Source organism: Crinia signifera, chromosome 2, assembly GCF_055691185.1.
Source record: "Crinia signifera chromosome 2, ASM5569118v1, whole genome shotgun sequence".
NCBI lineage: Eukaryota > Metazoa > Chordata > Amphibia > Anura > Myobatrachidae > Crinia > Crinia signifera.
Window position 1 is genome coordinate 329810745 of NC_139218.1, and position 21019 is coordinate 329831763.

Consider the following 21019-nt stretch of genomic DNA (forward strand, 5'->3'; position numbering starts at 1 on the left):
TATGGTAAATATTCTGTTTCCATAGTGTAGTTAAAGTGTAGTATATAAACTACACTTGCTAGAATATAGCATTTATGAGGCAGGACAGTGTCGGGATATATAATGAATAGCGCTACCGTGGGAGTAGGCAGTATTGAAATATCTAGGACCTGAATAGCTAGATAGAAAACTTCCATCCAATAGGCAGTGATATGGAGGCATTACCATAATATATGATATATGAGACCAATATCTCCACATTGCCTCCAGCAGAACCTAGAGCATGTGAGCCAAAATAAATGTAGTCTGTCTGGGGTTAAGTATAGCCTGTGGATCAGTGTTATGTGCATCTCGGAATGGTCCAGGCATCTTGACATGGAATAAGAGGAGAGGAAGTTTTTACGCCATTGGGCATCTGAAATAGTAATACCTAAGTCAGCTTCCCATTTGATTTAGGGGTATCTGGAAGGCCTAGAAGTGTTTCATACCAAAACCTAATGGGGGACATTTACTAAGATGTTTTCTACTTCACATGTGATGTTGCTATGGGAAACCAATCAGATCCTATCGACTATTTTCTAGAGGTTGCTAAATAAATAAGAAGTCGTTTCTGATTGGTCGCCCATAGCAACATCACATCTTAGTAAATTTCCACCAATATCTCCTCTGGAATTCAATAAGTTGAGGTGAGTGTAGATTTTTGAGGCTAGGCCATTGGGTGTACTAGTCTGGGTGGGACGTTTTTCCACCAGGGGCAGGTTTGGGAATAATGTAAGAGTTCAGAGCTAGGAAGAGTACAGGTACATGTATGTTGGCCATCTAAGATATCATCTAGTTTAGACATTCCTAATGTGATCCAACACACAAGGCATAAGTTCGGTATTCATTTAGATATCGATTTCAGTGAGATATGCAGGAGTTACGACATAGGGTGTGGGAGTTTGGAGATCAGGGTATCCCATGTCCTGAGGGAGGCATGAGTGGTGGGGAGAAGTAAGGAAATATTGGGTCTGAGTGGTTTAGGTATCCTACAAAGGTCATCAAAGGGAAATGGTGCATGTGATGTCTTAGGACACACCCACCTTGAGCCTGAGCATGTGTCAAAGAAAGTCTTTATCTGGGCCAGTTTACAGGCATCCTGGTAGAGGGTCAGGTCCGGGAGGGTCAGACCACCTTTGGCTCTAGGGAGAATCATCCTAGAATGGGCCAATTTAGGGGGGCTAGAGGACCAAATATATTTAAGCAGGATTGAATTACATGTGGCAAGCTCTTTTTTGGAAAAATATAGGGGATTGTGTGGAAGATATACATTAGTTTAGGTAATAGAGACATTTTAAAGGCATTAACGCGTCCCATCCATGAAATATTAAATACAAGCCAGGATTGGAAAGGGTTACTAAGGAACTGAGAGGCTCCCAACATTTCTTAAATCACGGCACCCCAGAATATCATCCTGTTTAGGACACCTTTAGGATAAATGTTTTTTTTGATAACAGAATACTAAATTAAGTAAACTGTGTCACCTGTCATCCTTAGTGTCAGTTACATGTTGTGTACAGTTGTTCTTCTGATTGGCCACATGCTTTATGATTGGCAGCTACTAGAAATTGGTTTACTGTTAGCCTTTACCACCTCTGATGGGAGGCTACTCCACTTGTCCACTACCCTCTCTGTGAAGTAATTTTTCCTCAGATTTCCCCTGAACCTCCCTCCCTCCAGTTTCAGTGCATGTCCTTGTGCGCTAATACTTCTCTTCATTGGAAGAATGTTTCCCTCATGGACCTTGTTAACTTAAAATCCTTGATATATTTGAACGTTTCTATTTGTCTATTCTGTCCCCTCTTTTCCTTCTCTGCTCTAAAGTTAAACTATAAATATTGAGATTATCTGGTCTTCTGGGTAATAGGGACTACACACGGCATACCTCCCAACAGTCCCGATTAACACGGCAACGTCCCGGTTTTCAGGGACATTCCCGCATCCCTCAAATGGCCAGCAGTGTCCCGTGGTGGGGGCTGTTGGGAGTCCCCCCTGTCAGCTGCCGGTCTATTCCCACAGCCAGGGGGGCTGGGGGCATGGCCAGAGTCTCACAGAGCCTTTGGGCCATGCCCCCACAGTGTCAAAACGGAGCGTGGCCCTCACGGGAATGTGTGTGTATAGGCCACACCCCCTTTCCCACACACCCTAATTTTTGGGCGTGCGCCTTCGACCTATCGCTATTGCCCCTACACATGGAACCTATGGGAACGCCCAGCATTTTATGGGCGTTCCCATGAATATACTGGGCATTCCCATGCTAATGCATCTGTAGCGCTGGTGGGGATGTCAGCTGCTCGCTTCCCGTACAGGGCACCCGCAGACCTAAGACACCACAGAGGTGTCTTAGGTCTGCGAGCACTTGCAAAATCATTTCAATGCAGTAAACTTGTAATATACTGTATACACTGCACAAGAATACAAGAAATTGTTTTATTGAAAAGCATAAATAAATGATGGGAGAATTTATTAAAGACAACTTGCCAGATAGTACATTATACTATGCCTGCTGTGGAAGAGAAATTGTCATTGTTATAGGACCTATATAACCAGGACACAAGCACGGAACCACATACTCGGGTAGCATATTAATGGAGCAGGAGGCGGCTGTACCCCAGCTGCATCACCCAGCAGCCTCTGTACCACCCATATCAGACAACTACTAGCCACACACTACATCCAGGAGTTGCTCAGGATGTACTTGACGCTGTGAGGAGCCTATGTGCTGGTACAGATCGGTAAGCCCAGCATTACAATCTGTGGCTGTGGGTCCAGACTGATATATAGGAGCTGCAGAGGGCTCTTCACAGCACTCCAGTAATGTCAAGACATCAGGGGCACGCAGCACTACTGGAAGCTGGCCTTCTGAAACCTCAGATGTTCAAGTTCACGTGTATTTCGGTAATTTGGCCAGGATCTACCAACGGATGCCCTGAGATCTACTGGTAGATCAGGATCTACCTTTTGGCCAGGTCTGATCTAGATCATCAACCATTTGTTTTACCCATCCTGGTGTGTCTACCCTGTTGCATACCTTTGTGTGATCTGCAAAAAGGCAGACTTTCCATTCAATACCATTTGACACCATTTGTCACCCCCAATAAAAATATTAAAAAGCACTGGTCCAAGGGGGTGATTTGGTTTGCTAATGGACAAAACCATGTGCACTGCAGGTGGGGCAGAGAGAGTTAGATTTGGGGGAGTTATTTTGTTTCTGTGCAGAGTAAATACTGATTTATTTTTACACTGCAATAAAGATATCAGTTTGAAGTACACTCCCCACCCAAATCTAACTCTCTCTGCACGTTACATCAGCCCCACATGCAGTGCACATGGTTTGTCCATTAGCAAACCAAATGTGCTGTGCAAGCCAAACTGAATCACCCCCCAAGGGCAGATCCCTAGGGTACTCCGCTAATAACATTACCCACCTCTGAATGCACTCCATTTGCTACAACTCTCTGTTTTATATCCAGCAATCAAGATTATATCCATTCAACCATCGTACTATCCAATACCATGCTTCTAAGTTTATTTTGCAGACTGCAATGTGAGACATTTTTAAAAGCCTTACTAGATACGCTATATCTAAGGACCCACCTTTATCTATTACTTTAATCATCCAGTCAAAAAAGTCAATAAGGTTTGTTTGACATGATATCCCCTGAGTAAATCCATGCTGTTTGGGATCCTGTAAATTGCTGGATTTAGATAATCTACAACTCTTTTCTTTTAATAGTGTTTCCATCAATTTCTCTACTGCTGATGTAAGGCTCACTGGTCGGTAGTTGTTTGCATCTTCCTTGCTTTCACTTTTGGGCAGTGGTACTACTGTATGTTCTCTCTTTTCCAGTCCTCTGGAATTACTCCTGTACCTCATGACTAGTTAAATAATTCTGTTAATGGTGCAACCAGTACCCCTTAAAGCTTTTTTAGTATCATTGGATGTATCCCATTTGGTCCCATTAATTTAGCCACTATTAGTTTTGTGAGTTCTGTTAGGACCTTCTCCTCTGTAAATTTATTTATTTCATTTTTCGAGATATTCCTGCAACATAAATGTACCCCTTTGCCTCTCTTTCAGTAGTAATCTAGTAATATTTCAGAGCACTCCAATTTAAGATAATAAAGAAATCATATGTTTATTGGCAGCTCTGTAGAGTACTGTACTGAAAAAGGTTAGTTACAATCTAAATATATTTTCATTACTGTGTATATAGAATAATGTATATAGATTTCGTAAGAAAGATAAGTTAGCCCATTCCATAATATGAAGTTGTCAGCACTATAGTGTACACAAACATTGTTTACAGTGACACTAGCACTTTGTATATTGCTGATCCTCACTGCTTCTGCTGACTTGGCTTCCTGTCACTAAACAATAAGATTTCTTGCATAGAAAGAGGATCCCTGTTAAGGCAGACACACAACCATTAGCAATCACCCACATCACCCTAGCACAGCTCCATTTGCCAAGTGGCTAAAGGCCAAAGATACCCTTGAGACACAAATCTAGCCAGAGTCCATCCTCTAGTGATCCCTTCTTCCTCCAGAACAATCTTAAACTTAAGAGAAACAGCTACCAGAGGTTCCTTGAGCCTCTCAGGACACTAGGACAAGGCAGCCAATCCCAGAGATAAGACGCCATATGAACAATGGAAGGAATTGGATGAGTCCTTGCTATATCCCACACCACCCAAACTTAAAAGAACAGGCAGAATAGGGGAACTCTAACTGAACCGGCTTTAACAGGTTCAGATCATAACCATAAGTGGAAACTTAAGATGTTCCAGTCTGTGTCACACTAAAAGAGAAACTGCTCATTGCAAAGGAAAAATAAGAAAGAAAAATCATTAGTTCAAGTCTTACCTTTCAAGCAATAAATAACACTGCGCTACTTCGAGGAGGAATAAATCTGATTACCACCATGGGATAAAAAAACATATACATTTAATCACAAAACTCAATTAAAATACAAAACAAGGTACTATTGTGTTTATAGAAAAAATATATATTGGGAAAAATAAAAAAAATTAAAAATATAAAAGAAATGGCAGCATGTGTGGGTGCTTTCTTTGCCAGTCTCTCTGGAAGCAGATGATCTACTATCAGTCCAAGTCCCGTTCCTATAATGACCTCCAATTGCAAAAGATGGATCCAAGGCTGACTTCATAAACTCACTATTGTAGATCCTCACTCGCTGAGCATATAAATTGGCAAGGAGTATCCTGGAGTAGAATGGCATCACAGCACAGGGAAAAGCTTTTGGCCCATAGTTTGAGGCTCTGACGTCCTGAATCAATTGTACCGGTCTGGTTGGGGGTTGGAGTACCGCTGTAGATGGATCCAATTGGGATTTGTCCAAGAGAGGCTGGTTAGTAGCAAATGCTGGTAGAATTACTGATGCGTTTCGCCAGTTCAACTGGCTTTATCAAAGGTATCAAGTCTTACCTTTGTTTACAAGTCAAATATATATAGATATTTCCTTTTATAATGTAGCTTCAGTCATACCAAACAACCCCTCTCAGCAGGTCCTGTGTGACGGCTGCTCAATGTGTCATCTTTGTGCATCTTATTCACTGAATGTAACAACACACCGGATCTGAGTGTTTCCTTACCGGGTCCGGCGGTGCTGGTGTACCGGGGCTTCAGCGAGGAGGCAGGCGTGTGGTTAGCGACAGCTGTTGATGTAGCTGCCCTGGCCGCTTCTGGATCCTGAGCGCCGGGACAAGCACCCTTCTTTTATTCTTAGTGTTTATAAGGGCAGAAGACAGACCCCCTATACTAGGGTTAAGGAGCCTACTTCTCTGCCAAAGTATAGGCTCTGTAACCTAGCTCCAGCATTGTTCAGACCTATTCCTGTATTGTTACTAAAAGCATTAGCTTTGAGTTATTTCCATCTGGGCACAACTCTATAAGTGTTACCATTCCTATCAGTCAGCATTATACTATACACGGCCAGCCTTCATTTTCTGCCAGTAATCCAGGGTGCTACTTGTGTCACCAGCACCTGTATTCAGGGCTGGGACCAAACCCTCTTTCTAGGGTCCCTGGTGAACAATCGATTCTGTGCCTAATTTCTGGATATTAGTCAATTCCAAGGTACAAGTTTGAATCCTGAACATTCCCTTGGTTTGTGACAAATAGGGTGGCCAATCCCGGGATCGGGATCGGCGGGATCCGGGGATTTGGCCCCTAAAACGCCGGGATTTCAATCCCGGGATTGGAGTTTCCAATCCCGGGATTTCGGGATTAGACTGCACATGCGCAGTCTAATGCCGGCCAGCGTCTGAGCGTGTGCTCAGACGCTGCCCGGCTTCTCCCTTCCCCGGCAGTGCATCCCTGCGCAGTGTGACGAGTACAGAGGTCACGCTGCGCAGGCCAAGCAGCTGCACAGAGCCAGTGTGGCTCTGTGCAGCATGCGTTCGCCCCCGCCCACCAACCCGGCTGGCTCCCCAGAAGCCCGCCCACCCACCCCCGGGTCGCTGCTCGCCCCGCTAGCTGCTACCCGCCCATCCACCCACCCTCCAGGCCGGCTCCCCGCCCATCCACCCGCCGGCTTCCCGCCCATCCACCCGCCGGCTCCCCTGATGCCCGCCATCCCACCCGGCTGCCCGGCTCCACAGACACCTGGCCGCTGCCCACCCACACACACACGGCCGCACCACACCCCACCCCACATGTAAGTAAATATGCGGGGCGGCCGGGGTGCGTTTTTTAATTATGGAAGCCAATCCTGGGATCCCGGGAATCCCGGGATTGGGCATTTTTCAATCCCCAAATCCGGGATTAAAAAAATGCTCCGGGATTGGCTTCCCTAGTGACAAACAAGTAAAACAACTGTGAGTAAATCAGACTTGACTGCCCAGACAGAAAGAGAACTTGCCCGTTGTTAAATTGCAAAAAAAAAAAATTAACATGGATTGCTAATTGCTCTTCACTCGCAATTTCCGAACCATAAAACAGTGTCTGCCATCTGTGCAAATGTGAGTAGGCATGAGGCTTCTACTAACCTGCGACTCCTAAACAGGATTCGCTGCACATGGAGAATACAAACATTGAATACTCCCCTAAGTAATGGGAAATCAATAGATTAGACACTGCAATCGAAGGAGCATTGAATATCCCCTTTCACACCAAGCAGCAAATTACCAGGTTTTAAACGTTTCAACCCGGTAATTAGCTGAATAACACAGTATATCTTCGGTGTGAAAGGGGCAACCTGGGTCTTAAATTCTGTTTCGCCGACCCTGCTCTTTTGCAGGGTTGGCAACCAGGGATTTTAGAACTGGGTAGTATCGTTTTATTAAAGTTGGTGACCTGTCAGCACATAGATAAATATAGATGATAAAGCGGCGTGCACTAACAGCCTGTACTCAGGCTCTGCATGTATCTATGTGCTGACAGGTCACCAACATTAATAAAACAATGCTACACATATATACTGGAACAAAGGGTATGCGTACTGAATTACTGGTGTGCCTATCATTAGAAGGTTATTGTTTCCACTGGAATACCTTCTTCCATCTGATACCTAATAGTAAGAAGCTGCATGTGCACAGGACTATAAGTGTGCTCTATATTAGAGGGTTGTTATACCTATCAGAGAAATTGTCTGAATTCCTGAATATATGTTCGAAGTGTGGCTTTGCCAAAATACATATAGCGGATACATTATGTGCTATTACAGCAATAAATAAACTGCAACTTTTTTGACAACCGAAATACAGAGGAGACTTCGGATGAAATGTAATAGGGTGACAGAATCAGAAAGTGAAAGATTTCCTAAGAAATCTCCAGTTTTTTTAAAGCGGCAATCATTTACACTGCAAAATCAAACTGATTTTGCAGTGTAAATGATTGCCGCTTTAAAAAAAACCTAGAGATTTCTTACCAAATCTCTCACTTTCTGATTCACCCTATAACATTTCATCCTAAGAGTGCTTGTATTTATTAAAGAGTAATCAAGGTATTTAGTATAACTATCAAGACACACCACACAAACATTCATGTTGAAGATACATTATATTAGGAGTCACTGGTAATTGCTAAATTTTTTCAGCTTGATACAATTATATCAAGCGGTACAGTAGCTATACTAAACCTTATACTGCAGAGCACAAACAGTGGAATTAGATCTATTTGAGAATTTTATTTGGATGGAGGACCAACTGATTTCTGTTCTCGCTACTAAGTTTGACTCAAAGCTTCTTGGACTGCAATGTCCAATCTATTGATTTCCCATTACTTAATATCTATCCACAAAACGCAACGAGAATTTGAAAACACTTTTTCTACCTTTATCACTTCTATATTCTTCTTTTTTTATGTCACAGTTGTCCTAAGAAAAAACTTTTCTTAATTTATTATAAAAGTTATTTTTTAAATGTATTTGCATCCATAGAAGACAACTCTTTTTCTTCTTTGTTGTGAAACGCATTTCTGTCTGGCTTTCATTCATTCCACTCCACTAAAACTGCACTCACGAAAGTCTACACTTATCTCCATGCTGCCAAATATAAGGGCCACTGCTCTCTGCTTATTCTTCACTCGATAAATGGGCCCTTAAATGTTGTTTAATACATTTTTGATGACTGTCCAATAGCATACCTCCCAACTTACATGTAAAACGATGCGGGACGGACGGATGTGCGCAGGAGGCGCGTCTAAATTTTCGGGGGGGGTGGCCCAATCAAAGGGGCGTGGCCTATACTCGTGGCTCTCCCACGAGGCCATGCCTCTATTTTGCCACTATGGGGGCATGACCCAGAGGCTCTGTGAGCCTCTAGCCATGCCCCAGCCCCCTGGCTGTGGGTATAGACACTGTGCACATGCGCACAGCGTTTATTCCCCGCTGCTCAGCAGCTGACAGGGGGACTCCCAACAGCCCCCCCTCGCCGCGGGACACTGCCGGCCGTGGGAGGGACGCGGGAATGTCCCCGAAAACCGGGACATTCCCGCTGTAATCGGGACTGTTGGGAGGTATGTCCAATAGTGTATTGCAATTGTCAAAAGAATCCCCTACAATTTAAATGAGACCTCTCTAAGGAATAAATGGAACTGTAATGAGAAGTGTAATGAGATATTTAATAATATCTTAATTCCTTGAAATGTACTGATATTTTACTAGTATACTTCTGTGTGGCAACAGCTATACTTTCCTAGGAAAGTGTTAAACACCGCGGCCGTACGGAGGAAGTGTCGGAGGCGTCGCCTAGCAACGCCCCTAGCTTCCGTCCGTACAGGCCACGAGCCGGGGCGTTGCTAGGCAACGCCCCAAGCCTGCAGAGGACGCGCCGGCGCACGGACGTCAGCGCACGCGGCGTCTGACGTTACGCACGGCGGTACATTCAATAAATAGCTGGCGTCTGCACCAGGCAGACGCCGGCTATAGCTTTGTTTACTCTGAAGTGTTCCCGTGCTCCCCGTGCTATTGTCTGCATCTGTTGGTCCCCGTGCTCCCCGTGCTGTTGTCTGCTGGTCCCTGCATCAGTGTCCTGTCTCCAGCCTTGTCTCCGGTATCTGTGTGTGGCCTCCAGAAATCCCTATACTCGTGTCCTAGTCCCCAGTGTACTCCAGTATCCGTTGGCTGCCTGCCAGTATCCTGGTGTCCATCTTCATATCCAGACGTCATCCGTTATTCCTCCTGTCTGTTCCCTGGATCCTGCAGTCTGCGTATCATTACACTCAGATAAGTGGGGGTTCCCCCCAGACCCTTTTCTTTATTATTATCTATACATCCCAGTGTATTGTTACACACCCTTAGTATTTTGTGGGTCACCTTGCGTATTGTTACGCCCATTCGTACGTATTCATAGTACTGTCTATCCGCACTCCGCTCACCCTTACGGGAGACTTGTTGGCATCCTCGCCAGGGGTAGGGTTCAGTTAGGTATTCCCCTTGCTCATCACTGACCTTGGCGTGTGAGTTGTCACATCATAAGACCAGGTGGCATCGAGGTGGGAGCCTGACTAACGGGCTCCCACGAACGCGGCTATTAGTGGTGAAGCCCTAGCTCTGCACTCACACGCCAACTTCTCCTGATCGCAACGGAGGCAGGTTGGCGAGGGTGCACCATTCCCGACACATCTCCATTGAGTCAGTGTCACGTAGTGCCTCGCCAGGCAGCGTGGCACAGGAGATCATAACATTATAGCCGGCCCACACTCTGAGGCTGTTCGGCCTTCCCTCAGCTCAGAGGTTTTTTCAGTCTTCATCTGGTTCCACAGGGTATCATGGATCCTGCACAGCAGGTTACTGGGCATGCAATTATGGGACAAATGCACGCCTTAACTCAAAAGTTACAAGAACTCACTTTAAGGGTAGATTCTCAGGAAGAACAGTCAAAGGCCAGCTCCTCTTTGGCCAAGGGTCAGGAGCCTAAATTAAACCTGCCGGATCGTTTTTCTGGTGATCGTTCCCAGTTCTTTAATTTTAGGGAAGCTTGTAGATTATATTTTAATTTACGTCCCATGTCCTCCGGTTCTCAGACCCAACGAGTGGGCATTGTGATTTCATTGCTGCAGGGGGATCCTCAGACCTGGGCCTTTGGCCTTCCTAGTGGGTCTGAGGCTCTCTCTTCGGTAGATGCCTTTTTTGCTGCCATGGGCTTATTATATGATGACCCAGATCGTGCTGCTTCTGCGGAGGCAAACCTTAGAGCACTGCGTCAAGGGCAAGACCCGGCTGAAGCTTACTGTACACAATTCAGGCGGTGGGCCATTGATTCTGGATGGAATGATTCAGCCCTTAGAAGTCAGTTTCGGATTGGCCTATCCGAATCCCTTAAAGACGCGCTAGTGCATTATCCCGTTCCCAACACTCTGGACGGGATTATGCAACTGGCTATTAGAGTGGACAGGAGGTTTCGAGAGCGGCAGAGGGAGAGACGGTCTGGAGTGTTACCTACCACATCGCTTGGGGAGTCTTCCGAGGTACCCGGTGACGAACCAATGCAACTGGGGGCTACTCGACTGTCTTCTTCCGAAAAAAATCGCCGTCGTCTCAAGGGGCTTTGTTTATACTGTGGGGGTCCTGGTCACCATGCTGCTACATGCCCCCTGAAGGCGGGAAAAGACAAGGCCTAGGTGATAGTGAGGGAATTCGCTTAGGCCTATTGAATTGTTCTCCCTCTGATTCAATATTAATTCAAGTTTCAGTTTATCTGGCCAACCGGTCCTGGAGTGGTTCTGCTTTTGTGGACAGTGGGGCGGCTGGCAATTTTATTGATGGAGGCCTGGTGCGTCATTTGGGACTTGAGCCCATACCTCTGACTAATCAGATTTCCGTCTGTGGATTGGATGGCCATCCACTGTCCAAGGGTAGTATTTCACTTAGGACTCCCACTCTCCAGTTGTCAGTTGGGGCACTGCACTCTGAGGGTATTTCTTTTTTTGTCTTTAATTGCCCTTCTACTCCCATTGTTCTCGGGTTACCCTGGCTGAAAAAACACAACCCTGAGTTCAATTGGGAGACTGGAGAAATTACTCGGTGGGGAAGATCCTGTTCGGAAGGTTGTCTCACTCTCCCGCTTCGAGTGGCGCATCCTGACCACCAGGCTCTTCCTCCCCAGTACAGAGATTTTGTTGATGTGTTTTCTAAAAAAGAAGCCGATACCTTACCTCCACACCGTTCTTTTGATTGTGCCATTGATTTAATGCCCAATGCCAGACTTCCCAAGGGTCGGTTATATGCCCTCACAGCACCCGAGACTCAAGCCGTAGACCTCTATATCAAAGAAAGTCTGGAGAAGGGTTTCATTCGTCCCTCTAAGTCTCCGGTAGAGCAGGGTTCTTTTTTGTTGAGAAAAAAGACGGCTCATTACGACCGTGCATAGACTATAGGGCTCTCAATAAGATCACGGTAAAGAATTCATACCCACTGCCCCTCATCTCGGTGTTGTTCGATCAAATTCGGGAGGCAGTGATCTTTTCTAAGATTGATCTCCGGGGGGCCTATAACCTGATCAGAATTAAACAGGGGGACGAGTGGAAGACTGCTTTCAACACCCATTCGGGGCATTTCGAATATCTTGTAATGCCTTTTGGTCTGGCCAATGCTCCGGCAGTCTTCCAAGATTTTATCAATGAGGTTCTTCGGCCGTATCTGGGTGGGTTTGCTGTAGTGTATTTGGATGATATCCTCATTTTTTCCAAATCCCTCCTGGAGCATCGACAGCACGTTCGTCTGGTGCTGCAAAAATTACGAGAAAATCATCTGTATGCTAAATTAGAGAAATGCGATTTTGAGGTGTCCCAAGTAACCTTCCTTGGATACATAATCTCTCCGCAGGGATTTTCCATGGATCCATCCAAGGTTCAGGCCATTCAGTCTTGGGCTCGCCCAACCACCCTCAAAGCCATCCAGCGCTTTCTCGGGTTCTCTAATTATTATCGGAAGTTTATTCGCTCATTTTCTGATATAGTCGCACCCATTGTAGAGTTGACTCGCAAGGGCGCTGATTCTGCGCAATGGCCCGCGAAAGCGAGAGATTCTTTTGAGAAACTGAAAAAAGCGTTTTGTTCCGCTCCCATCTTGCGTCATCCTGATCCCGGTCTGCCCTTCTTTGTTGAGGTAGACGCCTCTGATGTAGGCGCTGGGGCAGTCTTGTCACAGAAGGATGCGCAGGATCAAAAGGTCCATCCCTGTGCTTACTTTTCCCGTAAATTCTCTCCGGCCGAAGTGAATTATGATGTGGGGAACCGAGAATTGTTAGCCATCAAATGGGCATTCGAGGAGTGGCGCCATTGGCTTGAGGGGGCCCAATACATCGTTACGGTTATCACGGACCATAAGAACCTTTCTTATATTGAATCTGCTAAGCGCCTTAATCCACGACAGGCTCGATGGGCACTCTTTTTCACCAGGTTTCGGTTCATCATTACCTTCAGACCAGGGTCCAAAAATGTGAAGGCAGATGCTCTTTCCCGTAGTTTTCAAACCTCCCAGAACTCTGAATTAGAAGTGTCTCCCATTATTCCTCGTTCGGTTATCATGGCAGGGGTGACACAAGATTTAGCTGCTTTGGTTATTGCTGCCCAATCATCTGCACCGCCACAAACGCCCCAAGACCGTCTCTTTGTCCCAAAAAAGTTTCGAGAAGCCGTTCTAAAAAATTTTCACTCGGCCAAAGCTTCAGGGCATCCCGGAATTATCAAGACCCTTAAACATTTAGCCAGGTCAGTTTGGTGGGCCACCATGAGGCAAGACGTTGAGCAATTTGTTTCCTCATGTGTAATCTGTGCACGACATAAATCTTCTCGACAATCTCCGGTTGGACCGTTACTGCCTTTATCCATTCCTGAAAGACCATGGTCTCATATTTCCATGGACTTCGTGGTGGATCTCCCTTCTTCTAACAAATTTACCACTATTTGGGTCACGGTGGATAGATTCACTAAGATGGCACACTTTACACCTCTGCAGGGACTCCCCACAGCCAAAGTTCTGGCCCAATTATTTATCACCAACATCTTTAGACTTCATGGGCTTCCGGTTGATATAGTCTCAGACAGAGGTTCCCAATTCGTGGCCAGATTTTGGAAACAATTTTGTTCTGATTTAGGTATTCAGGTCAGTCTCTCGTCGGGCTATCATCCACAGTCAAATGGACAGACTGAGAGGGTCAATCAGGCCTTAGAACAATTCCTCCGCTGTTTTGTTTCCAAATGTCAAGACAACTGGGCGGAGCTCATCCCACTGGCCGAGTTTGCTTATAACAATTCTTACCATTCCTCCACCAAAACTTCTCCATTTTTCAGCAACTCAGGTTTTCACCCGAAATGTAATGCATTTATGCCTCCTGTTGAGTCCTCAAGATTTTCCTCTGCTGTGTCATTTTTTAGAAGAGCCTGGAAAAAGATTAATTACGCTTTGAAACAATCATCAGCCCGGTCAAAGATCTTCTTTGATAGACATAGGAGACCGTGTCCTTTTACTGTGGGTCAGAGGGTTTGGTTATCCACTCGACACATCAGATTGCGACAGCAATGCCCCAAGTTGGGTCCAAGATTTATTGGACCATTCCAGATTATCGGTCAAGTTAATCCAGTCGCTTTTAGGCTACGCCTTCCCAGATCACTTCGCATTAACAATGTTTTTCACTGCTCATTACTTAAACCTGTCTCTGGAATTCCTCCGTCTGTACCCACTTATTCTCGTAGACCTGTCTTAGTGCAGGGACATAAGGAGTATGTAGTTGAACAAATTCTGGATTCCAAACGGGTCAGAGGTCAACTTAAGTTTCTTGTACACTGGAAGGGATATGGAGATGAAGAAAGATCTTGGGTTCCTGAAAGGTTTTTACATGCACCCAGATTAAGGACCGACTTTTTTAAAAAGTTTCCTTGGAAACCTGGCTCTAAGGGTTCGGTGACCCCTCCTCAAGGGGGGGGTACTGTTAAACACCGCGGCCGTACGGAGGAAGTGTCGGAGGCGTCGCCTAGCAACGCCCCTAGCTTCCGTCCGTACAGGCCACGAGCCGGGGCGTTGCTAGGCAACGCCCCAAGCCTGCAGAGGACGCGCCGGCGCACGGACGTCAGCGCACGCGGCGTCTGACGTTACGCACGGCGGTACATTCAATAAATAGCTGGCGTCTGCACCAGGCAGACGCCGGCTATAGCTTTGTTTACTCTGAAGTGTTCCCGTGCTCCCCGTGCTATTGTCTGCATCTGTTGGTCCCCGTGCTCCCCGTGCTGTTGTCTGCTGGTCCCTGCATCAGTGTCCTGTCTCCAGCCTTGTCTCCGGTATCTGTGTGTGGCCTCCAGAAATCCCTATACTCGTGTCCTAGTCCCCAGTGTACTCCAGTATCCGTTGGCTGCCTGCCAGTATCCTGGTGTCCATCTTCATATCCAGACGTCATCCGTTATTCCTCCTGTCTGTTCCCTGGATCCTGCAGTCTGCGTATCATTACACTCAGATAAGTGGGGGTTCCCCCCAGACCCTTTTCTTTATTATTATCTATACATCCCAGTGTATTGTTACACACCCTTAGTATTTTGTGGGTCACCTTGCGTATTGTTACGCCCATTCGTACGTATTCATAGTACTGTCTATCCGCACTCCGCTCACCCTTACGGGAGACTTGTTGGCATCCTCGCCAGGGGTAGGGTTCAGTTAGGTATTCCCCTTGCTCATCACTGACCTTGGCGTGTGAGTTGTCACATCATAAGACCAGGTGGCATCGAGGTGGGAGCCTGACTAACGGGCTCCCACGAACGCGGCTATTAGTGGTGAAGCCCTAGCTCTGCACTCACACGCCAACTTCTCCTGATCGCAACGGAGGCAGGTTGGCGAGGGTGCACCATTCCCGACACATCTCCATTGAGTCAGTGTCACGTAGTGCCTCGCCAGGCAGCGTGGCACAGGAGATCATAACAGAAAGTAACATGTATTACAACTATCATTTGACTTTAAGATTTTTTCTTTATTAGGTCCACCCTTTTACATTTATCAAGCCAGCATGCAATGTTAATCCATCCGCCTTGAACAATCGTTCCTGTGTTTACTTTAATAAAGCCAAAAAACAGAGCACTTCGAAGGGGATCACACACCAGCAGATGATGAGCTTCTTCCTGTCCATGTATTTTTATGAGGACTTGGCAGTAGGTTTGCACTTCCCTGGGAGGGTCCTGTTTATAATTAAGAGATCCCATAGACAGATTAGATGAGCTGTTATACAGGGAATCCTACCAAATGAGAAGCACAGATTAGCTGGCACTGCCTCATTGTATTAACCACTTTAATACTACGGTACATCAATCTATATTTGACAGTGCCTCAAGGCCAACAATATTAAATAGGCTGAAGTTGAAGTGAATTCTGTATTGGGCTTTTTGTTCATTATTTTTAGTAGCACATGGCTTAGTATTTTTCCTGGTGCTGTCCCGGGGGCCTTGTTCCAAAATCTAAAATGAGTAAGCTTTGAAGTATTAATAATATCAAGAACAGAAAATGTATAAGTGACTATATATTCATTAATTAGAAGCTTCTGTGCAGATATGTGCTATCTGTGTGCCCATTGTTTGCATCTAACATAGGAGTTCATTCCAAACGGGTATGGGTAAAACCCGGACCAGGACAAAACCCCCGGAGTGCCGGACCAGACATCAAACTCTGAATTTTGGAGCTTGTAGCGTCCGGTCCGGGGGGTGTCCTGTCCGGGGGGCTGCCTGTGACACCTCTCACCAGGTAGAGGAGGGGGGGGGGTAGAATAAAGCCTCCCTGTATGGTCCGGGCATGTAGCAAAAAACGGACGGTCCGGACCACACCGGGAGGCTGTTAATCTCCCCTCCCCCATGATCCTGGTGATAGCTATCATAGGGACCCCCCCGGACAAGACACCCCCCGAACAGGACACCCCCCGGACCGGACCCTTCAAGCTCCGGACTGCAGATTTTGATGTCCTGTCCGGCGGTCTGGAGTTTGGTCCGGGTCTGGTTTTTACATAGTCCCATTCCAAACTGTTGTCTTTCATCTCCTGCTGACGCTGTGTTTTATCAATGCATCAGAATGTAAGCTCTTGTAGACAGGACCTCCTAAGGGCAGAAAGGGCTTCCTAGTGAGCAACTCAATATCATTAATGATGCGCCGTGGCCAATATAGTCAATTATATTGGCAGCTGGGTTGGCTAATGTGTATGGGGCTTTACTCCTATTATTTCTTTGCCCACTCTGCTCCATTGTTTTCTTAACCATTTCAGCGAATCACCTTCCACAATGAGGCCACACTCCCTGCATTGCCTGAGCCCAGCTAAGGTCTCTACAGCTCTTTACATGTTCATGCTATATAAATAACTATTAAATAAACAAATCATATTAATAATAATGAATATTTAAAATGTCTTTATAATATACAGATGGAGCACTGCTCATTTAGCGGGGGTCTGGCGGTCGGATAACCAATTACCAACCCCCACCAATGATGACCATCAATGATTTCACTATGGTAGTAGTAAATAATGAAGTGTGGAACACTAAAAGAATGCTGACATTTTCCAAGAAGCTACACCAATAATTCAGGCTCTAGATGGAGTACATCGAAGATGGCAGGTATCGATGGAGGACATCGATGATGACTGGAATCAATGGTGAATCTCTGACGGTGACTGGTAATGCAGATGGTATACTGAAGATGAGCAATGGAACTGTAGAAACCTCAGTAGTGATTGATAATCAGTGGTGGTTGATGGTAATTAGTGGTACAGTATGCTTGAAATTAGCTGGAACCGAAGGAAGGGGATTTGGCTGAGAACAAAGGAAGCCAGGCGATGCAGCTGGATGGAAACTAGCACCAAAGTTCTGTGAAGAGAAGATTTCCACAGGAATGGTAGCACAGGTACTGCTATGCTGAGGACATCTAACCAGTATAAGCTGATAGGCTGTAGCAATCAGATGTATTGCAGGATTGCACATGAAACAGGGAGTATACTTCCTTCATATATGTCCAATAAGACACCAGAAAGAATCCTTCAGTTCTTTTTTTAATACAAAGGGGTTTCCTCAGCGTGAGATCCAGTGTTTCAAAGGAAGTTCCACAAATGGCATAAAAAATGTGAAAAAACACAATGTGTAATACAGTACATAAAATAAAGTGAATTCCAAACAAAAATATTCTTGCTGTTTCTTTAGATGTTGGATAGAAGGGTGTACCCCACTCGCACAGATCGAATACATATATTAAACCCAAAGAATTATTTTTACAGAAAGATTCGGTCTGATTAGAGGGGCGTACCTCCACTCACATAGATAATGTATAATACAGGTCTATATAGGTTTCTTTAAAACTTCTCCCTTCCCAAACAAAGGCTTCAAAAGATTGTGGGCATACCCCAACTCACTCTCTGATGGAGTAATGGACTCCTATCAAGGTATCTTTTACTGGCTTGTTGTAGGTAAAGGCCCTTGCTGTATAAATCCCTGTTAATATTAACATATATATGGACCTATAGGCATACCCCCACACACATCCAATCGAACAGGAGAACACTTATAACGGTATCTTTCCCAATACTTCTGTGTTACATCAGGCCTGGATCTCCCAAATAAGGGTTTTAAAGCGGATCCATAAAAAAGAAATGGAATTTTTGTGTAGAAAAGTTTATTCACAAAAAGTCCATAGTTGGACTAAAGGGACATACAATACAAAAATTCATAAAAAACTGGGTGCAATTTAAAAAAACAATAAAAACTGTCAAAATGAACCCCAAACCAGGAGGCAACATGAGACAACAGCACAATCACCCCCCAAAAAGATGTTGCAGAGTCCGGACAAGGTGAAGGGTAAAAAGGTGTCCAACGTTAACTCCATGGTCTGTGCAGGTTCAAAGTGCAGACGATCCCCTGGTGTCAACGCGTTTTGGGCTCACTTGGAGCCTTTTTCAAGACATGGGGACTGTAGCAGACTCCAGGATATTTAACTGATGGCTAGCCAATCAAGGGCCGCCAGAAGTGAACTCACATATTGATTACAAACGATTATACAGAGCATATTAAAATGTATTTCATATATACAAAACAAATGTACAATTTACATATGTCGAAATGGCTTATTCACATAATTAGCTTTAAAATCTAGGGCACATAGAGGATTAATATGAGCGTGCAACCAGATGGAGTGGTGACGTTACTGGTTACCAGTCCTGTCATTCACTGGTTTTAACACTGTAATATGGAGTGCCCGGTGGACAGGGAGGTTCAGCCATGACAAAATGGCGGTGAAATGGAACGCATTGCATTCCACAGGGTCGCTTGCTGCGTAATATAAAAACTGCTGACCGACGGACGCCCGTCTAATCAGACCGAATCTTATTGTAAAAAGAAATCTTTTGATTTAATATATTTATTCGATCTGTGTGAGTGGGGTACACCCTTCTATCCAACATCTAAAGAAACAGCAAGAATATTTTTGTTTCGAATTCACTTTATTTTATGTACTGTACTACACATTGTGTTTTTTTCAATTTTTTTTATGCCAATTGTGGAACTTCCTTTGAAACACTGGATCTCACGTTGAGGAATCCCCCTTTCTATTCAAAAAAGAACTGAAGGATTATTTCTGGTGTCTGATTGGACATATATTAGGGACGTATACTCTCTGTTTCGTGTGCACTTTTTATTCACATACAGTATTGCACATTTTATGTTTTCTTGTTCACATTTTTTTCACATAATATCAAGTGCTGTGGACTGTGGTCACAACTCACAACAAATTTTTGTACACATCTTGGAGGACTATTGGTGTTAGTCCTATTGAGTTTTGAACACCTCCCATAGCCGTTTAGCGCAGATTTTCAGTCACACAATTTTTAGATTCTTTTTCACTTTGTATCGCAGGATTGGCTGTGGAGATCATGTTTGGATCTTGGAAGGAAACCTGGCATGGTGCTGTCAGGCTTGCGGCCTGTGAACATGGGCGAAAAGTGCTAAAAACCTGCATTTACTTACTGTATAATACTATTATATACAACACAGCAATTACCACAAGAAATGGATGTATTATTTTCATGCCATATATAATTTCTGCCTTGTGTACAGCTAACAAGACAGGACATAGAAATCACAGTCGGTCAGTGGCAAAACTCTGGGAGGCAATGGAGTTATCTACCCCCGGGCTTCTGCTCCCAAGGGGGCACCTCTCCTTTCCTGCTAAATCAGTTAATTGAAAACCATCAATATGGCTTTTGTAGCTGAGTTCTGAAATATATGTGTTCTCTCTCTCTCTCTCTAAATGTATATAGCTACACACATATATATATATATATATATAGAACACATATATTTCATATATTATTTAAGGTCTGGTTTCTGTGTGTGTGTGTGTGTGTGTGTGTGTGTGTGTATGGGGGGGCACCCAGTGCTATTTTTCAGCAGGAACCAGCAGGAACTCAGTTCCTGAACCTCTAATTAAATATGACATCATCAGGAACTAAAAATTTACTTTTCATAAGATAAGTCTTATTTTAAAGTCACCTGTGAGTGCCTTTGTTTCTAAATACAATATATACATCTATCTCTGCCTCCCTCTCTCTCTCTATTATATATGTTTTTTATTTTTATTTAATTGATCCACCCACAGACCTGGAGTTCCTGAACCTATTTTTCCAGAAAAATAGTACTGGGGGCACCAATATATATCTTGCCTCCGGGCAACCGGGACAAACTTACGCCAGTCGGTTCATTGTATTTTCTATCATGATACTATGAAAGCAAGCTCTCCCCTGATCAAGCTCTTATGCTCTGTGGAATCGAATACTGTCGAAGAATACCTGGCATGTCAACATAGTTCTAGAATGGAATGTTTATAAAACCAATGTTATTTGTCTGCCTTATTTCTGACATAATCCCACCAGAATGGTATTCAGCAAATTTTGTGTTTATTATCAGAGAAAACCCAGGGACAATGGGACTGTGTATTGTGGCCCAGAGAGAACACAATTACATGGATGTGTGAAGGAAGAAGGTGCACAATGCCTTTACACTTAGTATTGTTACTTTAAGGGCGAAGGGAAGGTTGGCCATTATAATGACACTGGCTTGTGGAAAATTGTTCATACCACAGATAAACATACTACTAATACTAATGCCCACTCACAAAAGGGGACATAGTATCATGAACTGATGATTCTGGTGGCAATAACCCAAACAAATGATATACAACAACTGCAGTAAAGATAGTAAAATTATTTAGAATTATAATTTATTGCCACATCCATAAAAAAAAATCTGTATATGTTCTATATAGGACCATATAAAGAATGCTGGTGGGCACTGGTGGATTCAGGGAAGGGGGCACTCATGCGTGCATGGTTCAATATTACCCACTATCTCCAGGATACATATGGAAGACAGAATACCGACACCGGCATCCCAATGAAGGAAATCCTGATGGACGGAATCCTGAAGGGGTTCTATAAGTATACTTAAACTCCTCCTGCCCCCCGTACCCTCCCTTCTAGCAGTCAAACCATAATACCCCTTTTTCAAAGCCAGAATCTAACCCTCCCCG

General features: G+C 44.7%; 1 protein-coding gene across 2 annotated transcripts in view; it reads left to right on the forward strand.

Moving 5' to 3' along the window:
• Nucleotides 1-20567, forward strand: part of LOC146057754 (uncharacterized) — a 54196-nt gene extending 33629 nt beyond the window's left edge. Inside the window, exons 4-5 of one of the 2 annotated variants that reach the window (XR_014469770.1) lie at nucleotides 16872-17350; nucleotides 19348-20567. Coding sequence is in view for 1 of the 2 variants with exons in the window: in XM_083169405.1 (XP_083025531.1) it covers nucleotides 16872-16891 (20 nt within the window). In the remaining variant the exon portion in view is untranslated. Of the gene's footprint in view, nucleotides 1-16871; nucleotides 17430-19347 lie in introns of those variants that run through there. The other variant, XM_083169405.1, reaches the window with a different exon arrangement.
• The last annotated feature ends 452 nt before the right edge of the window (nucleotides 20568-21019 follow it).